This window comes from Pimephales promelas, chromosome 1 (genome assembly GCF_988280905.1).
Source record: "Pimephales promelas chromosome 1, fPimPro1.hap1.1, whole genome shotgun sequence".
Taxonomy (NCBI): Eukaryota; Metazoa; Chordata; class Actinopteri; order Cypriniformes; family Leuciscidae; genus Pimephales; species Pimephales promelas.
Window position 1 is genome coordinate 48,024,681 of NC_142769.1, and position 13,225 is coordinate 48,037,905.

At 35.1% G+C, this 13,225-nt stretch overlaps 1 protein-coding gene and 1 long non-coding RNA gene across 2 annotated transcripts in view; one reads left to right on the top strand and one right to left on the bottom strand.

Moving 5' to 3' along the window:
- The window catches only part of dnah2 (dynein, axonemal, heavy chain 2), a 224,084-nt gene that overhangs the window by 61,459 nt on the left and 149,400 nt on the right, over positions 1-13,225 (top strand). The window contains exons 19-23 of the mRNA XM_089130887.1: positions 133-280; positions 628-820; positions 9,192-9,392; positions 11,647-11,803; positions 11,954-12,128. Of these exons, the coding sequence (XP_088987013.1) occupies positions 133-280; positions 628-820; positions 9,192-9,392; positions 11,647-11,803; positions 11,954-12,128 (874 nt within the window). The remainder of the gene's footprint in view (positions 1-132; positions 281-627; positions 821-9,191; positions 9,393-11,646; positions 11,804-11,953; positions 12,129-13,225) is intronic.
- Positions 2,983-6,280, bottom strand: LOC148998519 (uncharacterized). Its single transcript, XR_016168449.1, has 3 exons — positions 5,303-6,280; positions 4,131-4,243; positions 2,983-3,964 (listed from the first exon to the last, which is right to left on the bottom strand). It is a non-coding gene; the product is annotated as an uncharacterized LOC148998519 (long non-coding RNA).

Sequence of the window (13,225 nt, forward strand, 5' to 3'; positions counted from 1 at the left end):
TTAGTGCATAATATATACAAATATCACACGATACTTGAATAAACATTTTCTTTGACTTGCAGATTGAATATGATGATTCTGTTTTTTTTTGCTCTTTTAGTGAAGTTTACTCTTCTCTGTGTGTTTTTCCAGGTGGATTTCTCTCCTTCCCTCCAGAAACTGGCCCACATAGTGAACAGCATTAGCTCTCAACTCATTAAAACCATCTCAGTGTTCAAACGTCTGCCGGATCTACTGACCCGCCAACACTTGCAGAGAAAGCCCATCCACAGCATCATCGGTACACCCTCTCATTCACCACATCCCTCCATTTATCCTTTTTATATTCCTGTTGTGTTTACTCACCCTCATGTCGTTCCAAACCCATATGGCTTTCTTCTGTGGGACACAAAAGGAGAAATTATGAAGAATTGTATAGGGTCCACTCTTTCTGAACAATTCCTCCTTTTATGTTTCCCTGAAAGATAAATAAAGTAAAATAAACACAAAGCCACAATGATGACTGCATAATGACATGATTTACATTTCTAGGTGAAAAATCCATTCACATCATCATCATCAGTGGTTGTTTGGCATCAACAATGCTTTCTGTGTTGTTCTCACGTCCTCCCTTTCTTTTGATTTCAGAGCAAGATGAAGAGATCTGTAAGATTCAGGGAGCCATAGCTGCAGGAATGGTGACTAATGCATCTTTCCTGCAGACTTATCTGAAGACCTGGGACAAACACAGAGAGATCTGGGAAATCGAGAAAGACGGCTTCATACAGCGCTACCAGCGGCTCAACCCCACAGTAGCCTCCTTTGACGCTGACATCGCCAGGTCTCTGTCTTTCCCTCAAAATCACTGTAATGTTGTCTAAATCAGGGCTGTTCAATTGGCTTTATGCACAGCTTCCACTACTTAACTTCTGCCAGCTCCTTGTTTCCTGTCTACCATTATTGGACAAACCGATTAATCCAGGTGTGTCTGACCTCAGTAGTCACAACAACAGTAATCAGGCACACCTGAATTAATCAAGCTGGCTGAAGTTCAGGAAGTAGTGGAGCTGTGCATTAAGCCAATTAAATCCAAGAGGTCCGGTCTCTATATTTCCTTCCCATTGGAGGTTCGGGCAATACTTTTTTTTTTCTTTTTTGGAATATTTATAGATTTCCAACTGGGCAGCAGTAGTACTTTGTAAAAGGGGGGGGGGGGGGGGGAATCCTAAACAGTCAAAATAATCATCAAAGATGAGTATATTAGGCCCTTTATGCCTGGTTCAGATTACACGATTTTAGCCCGATTTTGACACGATCCGTTTAACGTAGGGTGTGGCGGGGATTCGTAATTGTCAACGGGCGTCAGGACGCAAGATTTGATCGTATCATCACGTATAGTGGGTGACAACCTACGTTGCGTCTCAGATGCTTCACGACATCACGACAAAAAGACTAGCATGTTTAATTTTTTTAACTGTCGTCCATGATGGTTCCGTCACATGTATGAGGTTGACCAATAGGAGCACAGAAGCTTTTCCGTACACAACTTTCAAAAATACGAAACGAAAGAGAGACGATGGTGCTAACGTTAAAACTGAAAGTAAAAATATACAGTGATGTGAATGAGTTTGGACACCCATGCTAAAGTTGCCTAAAAAGAGGAATAAAAAAATCATCTTTTGGATATTGATCTTAATGCCTTAATTAGAAAAATGAGGAAAACTCCAACCTTTAAGGACACAAAATTTCTTTGTGATTGAATAATGTATCATAAATAAATAAAATATCCCCACATCATCACACACCATTCACCACACCTAGAGATTGGCATGGTTTTACTTCAGTTAGCCTAATAGCTGGTTTGATTTGCATTGAAAGATGATCTTATGGAAAGTACCCCATGCCAATCTCTAGGTGTGGTGAATGGTGTGTGATGATGTGGGGATATTTTAATTCCAAAGGCCAAGGGAACTTTATCAGGATGCATATTATCCTGGATCCATGAATCTTAACTGGCTTTTAAAAATAATAATCTGCCTGACTCTATGGGAATTTAACATAGGGGTGTCCTGACTTATGCACCCTGTATTTTAAGGAAAAAAACATTTATTTATTTATTTATGATACATTATTCATTCACAAAGAAAATGTGTGTCCTTAAAGGTTGGAGTTTTCCTAATTTTTCTAATTAAGGCATTAAGATCAATATCCAAAAGATGATTTTTTATTCCTCTTTTTAGGCAACTTTAGCATGGGTGTCAAAACTTATTCACATCACTGTATAAGAAAACAATATTTTACCTCAAGTTCTCCTTGGAGGATTGACAGCCCATACTGTCCTCTTCGAGCAATCCACGAACTTGTCCAATGTCGGGTTTTCTTTCTTTTTTTACTTTTTTCTGAACACTGGACATCCAAGACAACACTCACCGCTTCATCCATTGTTTGTTTACGTTCGTTTCCGGAAGTCACTCGCTACTACCCAGGTGAAAAGGAAATATATTTAAATTGTACTTATTTTGATATACTTAATGTATTTTAAATGTACCGTATTAAATATGTATTAAATGTGCTAAATTGAAACAACTTCAAGTATATTAAGTGTATTTTAATATGTATTTAAGTTCAATTTTAAGGTAATAGTAATATATTTTATTATACTAAATTGTGCTAAAATGGAACCATTTTAAGTACATTTAATGTAATATAATAGCACTTATTTAAAGTGTATTTTAATACACTTTAAATCGACTTTAGAAATACAGCATTAGTATATTTTTAGCTTCACATTAATGCGTTCTGAGTATATTTTAAATATAATTTCAGCTTATTAATAATGTATTAGTAGAACACTATTGGACCCACTATTAACATATTAAAAATATATTTTTCCAAAAACCATTTAATATAAAAATAATATATTTTAATGTATTAAAAATACATTTAAACATTTGAATTCAACAAAACCCAATAAAAAAAATATTTCTACAAAACACACAAACACTCTTTGAAAGATAAACTTTAATGCACTACATCAGTAAAGCATTATGAAAACTAAACAAAATACATTAACATAAAATGCATTGATTTGCAGAGGTATTAAACAGAACAAAAATAAATAAATAAATAAACTAACTGAAAGGAGTAGTTCACTTTTGAAAAAACTTTTGGTGATAATTTACTCACCCCCATGTCTTCCAAGATGTCCATGTCTTTCTTTCTTCAGTCGAAAAGAAATTAAGGTTTTTGATGAAAACATTCCAGGATTTTCTCCATATAATGGACTTCACTGGGAACCAAACAGTTCAGGGTCCAATGGCTAACAGTCAATTTGTCGTGAAAGCATGAGAATTGGCTCAATTGCGAGAGTCTTGTGCTGAATGCTTGAGAGTTGGCAGCCCTGACAAATCTTTTTTCGAGTCAATTCATTCATTTCGTTCATTGAATGAACCTAATGACTCGGAAAAATATTTGTTAATTTTGATGAACGAGTTCAAATAGGAAAATCATGAACATGCATAACAGAACAGAGCAAGGCGACCATTTGAGCTTATAAAACTTAAACTTGTGGGTTTTTTTTTTTTTAAATGAGCGATCGTTTCGCTTGATAAGACCCTTATTCATCGTCTGGAATCGTTTAAAGCCCTTTGAACAGTTTGCACAGAAACTGTCTTTTGGACCTTGAACCGTTTGGTCCCCAATGAAGTCCATTATATGGAGAAAATCCTGAAATGTTTTCATCAAAAACCTTAATTTCTTTTCAACTGAAGAAAGAATGACATGGATATCTTGGCATGGGGGTGAGTAAGCTATCAGCTAAAGGTTTTTTTTTTTTTTTTTTAAAGTGAACTAATCCTTTAAGTCAAACAAAGTGAAATACAATAGCAAAAAGTAAAGTGGCCAAATCTTGAGTAAAAAGAGAAGTTCGTGACTTGTTCAGTCTGCCATAGACTCTTTTGGGGACATCAGAAACACCGAGGGAAATCTGGCAAGAATAAAAAAAAAACAAGCATTAGTATAAACTTGTTCATTTATAATTCTAATAAAAAGCTGTCACTTTGTTACTTAATTCAGAACACTTAATGCACAAAAAGTCAGATATAATTATTATAACAAATAGGATTTTTCTTTATCATAAAGAATTTTCTAACCATTTCTGAGGTTTCAGGAAGACACAGCTCAGATGATCTTGGGCTTGAGCTGAATGAACCTCGTTTCATGGACTCCAGGGCCTCTTTGAGAGATGCTAATATCCCTGGAAGCTCTATAAGAAAAAATAAAGTTGCATGTTATACAAAGTTAGGGCAGAAAAAACACTAGTTTGTGTTCTTCATATATAATTTGTATTTTGTTTAAATGGTGAAACATATTTAATGAACCATTACTGTAACTTCCACCCTATTATTAAAGTAATTATTCATTATTAATAAAGACAGAACTTTCTATTGAAAGTTACAAGTTGGTGACAGCTGATAACGCCTTGATTAAATGTAAAAAAGCTGAATACCACTCATAAAATCATATAAATCAGTCCCTCGAGAAAAACACGATTATGTGATTGCATAATTCAATGCATAATCAGGCAAAATACATATTCATTTTTCAAATACGTGTTAATATATATAGGTCACTTAGTTACTTAGCTGCTACATGACACACTATTGCCTTTTTTTGTTGTTTTTCACCAACAAAAAGTTACAAATCAAGAGGATCAACTAGTACTACTTACTCGACTTGACCTCATCTACTCACGGTTGGGTTTAATAAAAAAATGTCTTTGCAATGTGCAAATTCCTTGGCTAGGCTAAATATTAAATATAAAATCTCTCATTTCATTATTTAACATCATTTTAATTTCTCAGTGCAAGATATTTAATAATTGGTTTTGTGAAAGCTTATAGTTGGTGATTACAACTTAATTTATTTATCGAATTGACATGAAAACTGACAGCCTACTAATAATTAATTAGATTTTACTATGAATTAAATATCACAGATGTGAAAGTTTTATTAGAGCTTAAAATATATTATAATATTTAAAACACAAGAAGTTACTTAGGGACAATCAAGCCTGTCGTGTAATCACCATTAATAACCTTTTTTCTGCAAACACAGTGTGCAATGTTTTTATAGTTGTATTATGTCACTGTCTAGATCTATAACAATTAAGTTGATAGACGTCAATGGATTAACTCGCTTTAGTGTCAAATCAACAGAAACGCCAGTAATCCACAGAACATCGACATCAACTTCTGAAAATATTTTCTAAACCCAAAGTGAGAATAAAGCCAATTATACTAATCACTTAAACTAATAAACTTACCACCAAGAAGTAAGATCTTTTCTGGCAGTATCTTGCTCTGTCCATGTCGTGGCGGCGCACCTCTGCGTTGTCCTCTTCACTGCTAAATTGTTCGCGGGAGCTGACGACCTGGTAATCTGCTCGTGTGTTCTCTCAATATTAGATCGGTGCTATCCACATTCACTAGGTCCGAGCCAGTGAAATAACAAAGCAAAATTTGGAAAATATATGATTTCTGTTGAAATATCCGAAGCTATAATGGGATACCACAGACAGTCAGTATCCGCTGTCTGCGCCCCGCCCAACATGTAAGTTCAAATGGCAGTGTGTGATTGGACAATTGCCGGCAAGCTTGTTTTGAAAAGATTGGCTCTGATTGGTCCAAATGAATGCAACTGGAAATATTAACTAACATCCACAAAAAAAGAAACAACTCTGTTTATATAAACCTAACATGCTTATTAACAAGTTTTTTTTAATTAATTTTGGCTAAACAAATGTAAGAGTCAAGCTTTAAGAAATTTATTTTGTTTTTCTAGTATGTACACCTGATCTTTTATGTTGATGTGTGCAAGTACTGGTATTCACTTGTTTTGTGGAAAAGACTATTTGATTAATTAATGCAGAAGTATAGAAGTGCATTACTTGTTAGTCAAATTTTAGTGCTTTTGAAATACATATGCATTGAGTTAAGTGTTGGTAGTATTACAAAAAGTGTGTTAGTTTTTGGTATATTTCTTAAAAGCTTAACTGAGCACATATTTATAATTAAAGTGCTACTTCTAGTCTTTGTAGAAATATACAATTAATTTCGATACATGTTTAATTGCCTTCATGTTAGGAAGGGAATTAAAGGGACTTGAATTTTTAAACTTGAAGTGAACACAAAAAATACTTTAATTTAGCAACAAGTATGCTTTCTGTAAATACACTAAAACTTCACTAAAACTATGTTTGTTTTTAGCATATTTCTAAAAGTGTAATTAAGTGTATATTTATTAGCATTGCGTTTCTAGTAAAACATTTTTAAATATAATTAAAATATGTTTGTATTTAGAATATTTCTTAAAAATGTAATTAAATACCAATGTACTTCTAGTACACTTTTTAGAAACATATTTAAAGCATGATTGTCATTAGCATATTTATTAAAACTATAATTAAGCACACATTTATTACCAATGTACTAATAATATACTTTTTTAGAAATACATTAAAAGTATGCTTTTCTATAGTGTATTTCTTAAAAGTGTATTTAAACATATATTTATTACCAATGTACTTCTAATATACTTTTTAGAAATACATTTAAAGTATAATTATCATTAGCATATTTATTAAAAATATAATAAAGCATACATTTATTACCAATATATTACTAATATACTTTTTATAAATACATTAAAAGTATGCTTTTCTATAGTATATTTCTTAAAAGTGTATTTAAACATATATTTATTACCAATGTACTTCTAATATACTTTTTAGAAATACATTTAAAGTATAATTATCATTAGCATATTTATTAAAAATATAATAAAGCATACATTTATTACCAATATATTACTAATATACTTTTTATAAATACATTAAAAGTATGCTTTTCTATAGTATATTTCTTAAAAGTGTAATTAAATATATATTTATTACCAATGTACTTCTAGTATACTTTTTAGAAATATACTAAAATGCAATAAAATACATTTTTAGTACACTTTAAATAAGCATGTTGTAAATACAAATGTATTATAAACACACTATTTGTATTTCAAATATATTTTTAATACATTTAATACAATGTCTTTTTCACCTGGGTAGTTTCGCCTCCTCGATGACATCACGCGTGTCGTTAAAGACAGCATGCGATGACTGGTCAGGAAGCAACGTGTAGTCTGACATGTGTCTTGTCCACGACACGACAAGATTTTAGGAGTCAAAAGTGTGTAATCTGACACAGTGACTATCGTAACAGACAAAAAAAAAAAAAAATTGTGTAATCTGACCCAGGCATTAGAGGCAAAGTATGGTGTCTGAGGACAAAAAATGACTACACGTGTACTGTATCTCAGACTGTAGTGTTTGTGTCTGGGCCTCAGCAGTGAGTGAGCTGGGTGTTGGGTGTCTTTAGTATGGACTGAGCCTTCTTACAGCACTCTATGTACAGTGGGGTCATGGGTGAGAGGTTAGTCCCAATGATTCTCTTTGCAGACTTTATAACTTCAGAAATGTGCACTTCAATATGTTGACATGTCTGTAGCACTGATCCGCACTAAACGAATCGTTATCATGTCAACAGTGGATGCTTGAGGGTGTGTGTGTGTTTGGACACAGACATTGTGTGTGTGATTGTGTCATTGTGCATTAATGACCTTTTGCATGTTTGTGTTGTGCTGTCTGTCTGAGATAGGCCTAGTTTACCCCCAAAAAATGTACTCACCCTCATGTTGTTCCAAACCTGTGTACATTTATTTATTCTGATGAAAGATATTTTGAAGAATGTTGGAAATTGAACAGTTTTGGGGCACTATTGACTTCCATAGTATTTTTTTTTTCCTACTATGGAAGTGAATGGTGCTCCAAATTGGCCTGGTTACAAACTTTCTTCAAAATATCTTTGTGTTCAGCAGAACAAAGACATAATTATATTTATACAGGTTAGGAACAACTTGAGGGTGAGTAAATTATAACAGAATTACAGTTTTTAGGTGAACTATCCCTTTAATGTTTTTTTTTTTTCACATCGAATAATGCATGCAGACACTTTTTTAATTACTATTGTTAATCTAAGTCAGGCTTTATTTCTTTACACTCGCTCACGGAAATAATTCATGTTTTCACGCTTCAGTTGTTTTCTTGAAATTTAGGTACGTTGTGCTGCTGAAATGATAAATGAAATAGCTATTAATAGGACAGCCATCATGACTGAGCAAAATAAATTCATCACCAAATTACATTATCTAACAGATCCATTTAAACAAAAAGTAATTTAGTAGCCATTATTAATAATTAAAATGATTGTTTGTTCAAATGTACCATTAGTGGTTGTAATGAGAAAACAGTGTGGAGAACGTGTAGTCCTGAGACAATCACAACATTTTTAGGAAAGAACAATCAAGACACAAGCGTCCAAGTGTCCGTCCTTGAACTTCTCCGACTGATGTATCGTGGGAGAATACATTTTTATTTGCATAAGGCAGCAAAAACTTTTGTTTTTGAGAAGTCTGTTGATGGACACACTGTGATTATTATTATATTATTCAGGGATTTATAATGAATGTATAATAATTTACTTATTTTATAGATTTGCCTAGTATCTGATCCGAAACACAAGTCAAGTCAAGTCAAATATATTTAGCGCTTTTCACAATACAGATTTTATCAAAGCTGCTTCACAGTATCAATCAAGACAACATAACATTGTTTGTTTATTCATGAAAAGACAATCAAGTTTGGTAGAGCTGATCAATGGTATGATGGGTCATTTAATTTGAATATCCCCAACTGAGCAAGCCAAAGCAAAATTTACAGTAATTGTAAGATAAAAAATGTATATGAATGCCAGACTAAATAAATGCGTCCTTAGTCTAGTTTTAAACTGGAAATAATCACAACCGCAAATAATCTTCATTTTGAATCAGGACTCATTGCGGTAATAGAAAATTCTTTAAAAACCTAAAATAAAACATTACATGTTAATGTAATCTTTGTTTAGAAAGGAGAATGTCTCTTGTGTTAGAATTTGCATAATAGGATTTTTTTTTTTAATTATATAATTTATGGATATATAATTCAAGATTAGTTTCAAAAGAATTATCCACTTCATTTACTCTCTCTCTCTCTCTCTCTCTCTCTCTCTCTCTCTCTCTCTCTCTCTCTCTCTCTCTCTCTCTCTCTCTCTCTCTCTGTACAGATACACAGAGGTGGCGAACAACGTCCAGAAGGAGGAGACAGTGTTAAGTTTGCAGTTTGTGTTGCTGGATTGTTCTCCACTCAAATTCTCTCTGTTGCAACATTGTAACGAGTGGCAGAGCAAGTTCACGCAGCTGCTCAGCCTTATGGCCAGTGCCAAACTTAAAGAACTGCACAGCTTCCTGCAGGAAAACGCTCTCAGGTGTGTGTGTGTGTGTGTGTGTGTGTCTCTGTTTCAAAACCCTGCCTCGCTGTCTATAAGCAGCTGGGATCCTAACTGAAATGAAACCTCATAAGTGACCAATTTGAAACGCTCTTCATGGGCAGCTACTGTGTTAATGGTCACTCATGCATGCCACGCCAATTAACACCCCTCATGTGAAGAGCATTAGAGACTCGACAAACCTCTCTGTTGATTCCAATAGAGTCTGACGTTAGCATGTTTCTAAACCCGACGCTAATAAATACTTCTGTCGACTCGAAAGATAATATGGAGATATCGCAATACAAAAATGCAATATGTATCGTGTATTGTTTAATACCGGTAATTCACACAAAATAAAAATTATTATGTGAGGAAAAAGTTCAAGTTTACAGAGTTTTAGTGTCAGTACTACACTAAACTACTATATATAATGTTGAATTTAATGTATAATAATGCAATGAGGGAATATTTTGTGGGTCCCGACTCCCGATAATGCCATATGTGTTATGTTACCAGTAAAAAGCCATTATTTTTAATATATCTAGTCAGTGCAAGCATATTCGTCTCAAATAATTCAGTATTTTGTATTCTGGTGTCACTATTGTCCTGTGCATTGGGTTATCAGCACCAAGTCCAAGCCGATTCATTTACACACACAATGTAATATCAAATTGAGCATTTTAATCAACAGTATATTTTTGGTTAACCTTTAACCATATGTTGTGGAGTATCGCAATAATATCGTATCGTGAGTTCAGTATCGTGATATGTATCGAATCGTGACACCCCTACTCTTTTGACTTTAGCCAGTTTTAATTTAGGATCATTGAGATACTATTATTGTTTTTATTAATATAAAATATATAATATTAAAAAAATATAAATCTAAAAAATATCAAATAAATTTAATTTTAGGTCAAGTTTTAGTAATTTTTTATTTTATTTTATTTTTTATTTACAGGGTCAATGCACATTAATAAACAAGTGTAAACGTGCCAGAATTAGCCCAAGAGGCTATTTTTCATCCGTAGACCCTTGACAGAATGTTACACAGTCACCCTAAAAACAGAGACAGAGCATCACACATATACAAAAAAAAAACAAGATAAAATAAAATAAACATATATTATCTAAAACAAAAACAAAAAAAACATGAGAGAGAGAAAGAGAAAGATTGCTACACAAGAGAGGGACAAAGCCAAGAGCAATTGGTACAAATAAGTCTATTATCAAAAATACAATACTAATGTTGACAGTGCTGATTTGTCAGTAACCATTTTTTAAAATGAGACTGAAAAGAACCAAAAGCATGCAATTGTCTAATTGTTGATGGGACGGAGTTCCATTCCCTTGCAGCTCTGACCAAAAACACAGACTGGCTAAAGGTACTTCTTTTGAGAGGGATAATACAGTCCCCTCTTTCCCCTCCCCTTGTAGATCGGTGAGCAGTTGTTCTAATGTTCACAAACTGTTTTAATGGTGAAGACAGGCTATGTATAGTCTTAAACAGCAAACAGATATGTACATATTTAATTAAGTTATCCCAGCTTAGCAAGTTGTATTTTTTTAATATTGAGCAGTGATGAAACCGAATGGATTTCTTGTCAAGAGTTTTTAGTGACTGTTTATACAAAGACTCTAGTGGTTTCAGAGTAGTAATATTAGCATGTGACCAAGTAGTTAAACAGTAGGTAATTTGAGAAATAATCATGGAATGCATATACATCAAAGCGGCTTCAGACGACATATAATCACGAATAAATCTAAAATTTGATCAACTAAATCTGACCTTCTTACAGACCTTTTTAACCTGTGCCTTAAATGAAAATTTGGAATCAATCAAAATACCAAGGTACTTAAATTCAGATACAACTTGTAATCTTTCCCCTGATACAAATACATCTGGCACTATACTTAAATTCTTAGTTTTGGTGAAAAACATACACACTGTTTTAGAGATGTTTAACTGTAAGCAGCATTGTCAAGCAGCAATTTTGCTGTGTTCTTTTTTTAGTAGATATAGTTTTTATACATTTTTATTTCAATTATTTCACCCTATAGCAACACTCCTTCCACAGCACAGCATGGTGCTAAAACCACTCAGAGGAACTCAAAAACATATACCAAAAAGTTATCCTAGAAACAGGGCATCTATACCATATGTATCTTGTTCTCTTGTTGTGCTTAATTGACTTAAGGCATTAAATATTTAGCATGCGCATATAATCATCGACTGTTTGTGTGTTTTCAGGCTGTCTCAGCCTCCCCAGACTCTGGTGGAGTTGGAAGAGAGTCTAAAACTTCTGGAAACTCTGCAGGCAGATCTGAGTAAAATCGAAAGTCAGATTCCACCCATCCATGATCAGTTTGCCATCCTTGAGAAATACGAGGTTCCCGTCGACCCCGCTGTGAGTGTCGCGCACACACACACACACTCACACCCTCAGGTGTTCCAGTCAAATTGTCTCCTAAATACACTTTCATCTCCCGCCTCTATTCCATATTTGACTCCGCTTTCATTTGAGTCGTATATTCTCGCTCTCGCTCTGTCTCTGTAGGTGTTGGAGTTGCTGGAGGCTCTGAACGCAGAGTGGGTGTGGTTCCAGCAGGTTGTGATTGACAGTGGCATCATGTTGAAGAAACACAAAGACATGATGAAGAGTGGGCTGATCGTCTCCTCTGAGGAGTTTAAGAAGAAGACACAGGCGGCCCTACAGAGCTTCAATAGCAATGGTAAACACACACATACACATCTTCGACTGTTATAGGTTGGGGAAAACACACACACACACACATGCGGTCAGTACTGTCTCAGAGCCTACTGTGAGCTTCACATCCCAGCATGCCTCTTATTCTGTAGGTCAGTTCGCTACATGGGCGGCACCGCGGGCCTTTGCTTTCTGGGACCGTGGGTGTTCTGCGTGGTGGGTAGAGCCATCAACCTCCCACATACCCCACTGCACATCACAACCAATTAGCCTTGAGATAATGTTTTAGAACGGCATGGAGCCTCACCTACAGCAGAAGTGACCGTCACACTGACATCATGCCCTTGACGGCACTCTCAGCCTGTGTCTCTCTCTCTCTCTCTCTCCGTCCCGTACTGCTGTTCCACCTCCTGCTGGTGTCTCTGCGCTGTTTATTCTCTGCTCTATTAAAAACAGGATTGAAAAGATGTTTTTTTCAATCTCGCACTGCCACCTCTCTTCACGAACTGTATCAAAGAGGACAGAGTTTTCGTCCTACTTTTCCTTCCCTCTTCTTTCATTCCTTGCTCACTCGTTCCCCGTCTCGTTTCCATTGTGTTTGCGTTTCCCTGTGATAGTTGATATCTCTGTGAAGTCTGTTGTTTTTCGGTTTGATCTCCTGCCATTGCTCTCCTCCCACCACGAATCCGAAAGCCTTTCCGTCTTGATTCAGACGAAATGTGAGTTTTTGGCACAGCGCTAAGTCAACACGTGGTGGCAAACACGCTCGTCGCTCACCGTCATTATTTACCACGATCTCAGAATTTCCGAACGTGGGCGGCAGCTGCAACTTGTTGAGAACGGCTGGATTGTTTGGATTGTTCCAGCAAACAATGGCGGGCTCCTTCAGGTTAATGAGGCCAGGAAGCAGCTTTGTGCGGAGACGAATTTGTATTCAAGAGAGAGAGATGGTTTCAATAATATCACACTCATTCAGTCCAAACACATACTAGTGGCCCCTGCCAAGGTGCCCCTTCAAAATCTCATCTCCTGCTCTCCAAGGACCCAGTGCGACTTTCTCTCTCAGAAGCGGCGCTGAGGAAAAACACAGGCCCAATTAAACATGATTGGTTGAAATCTCCA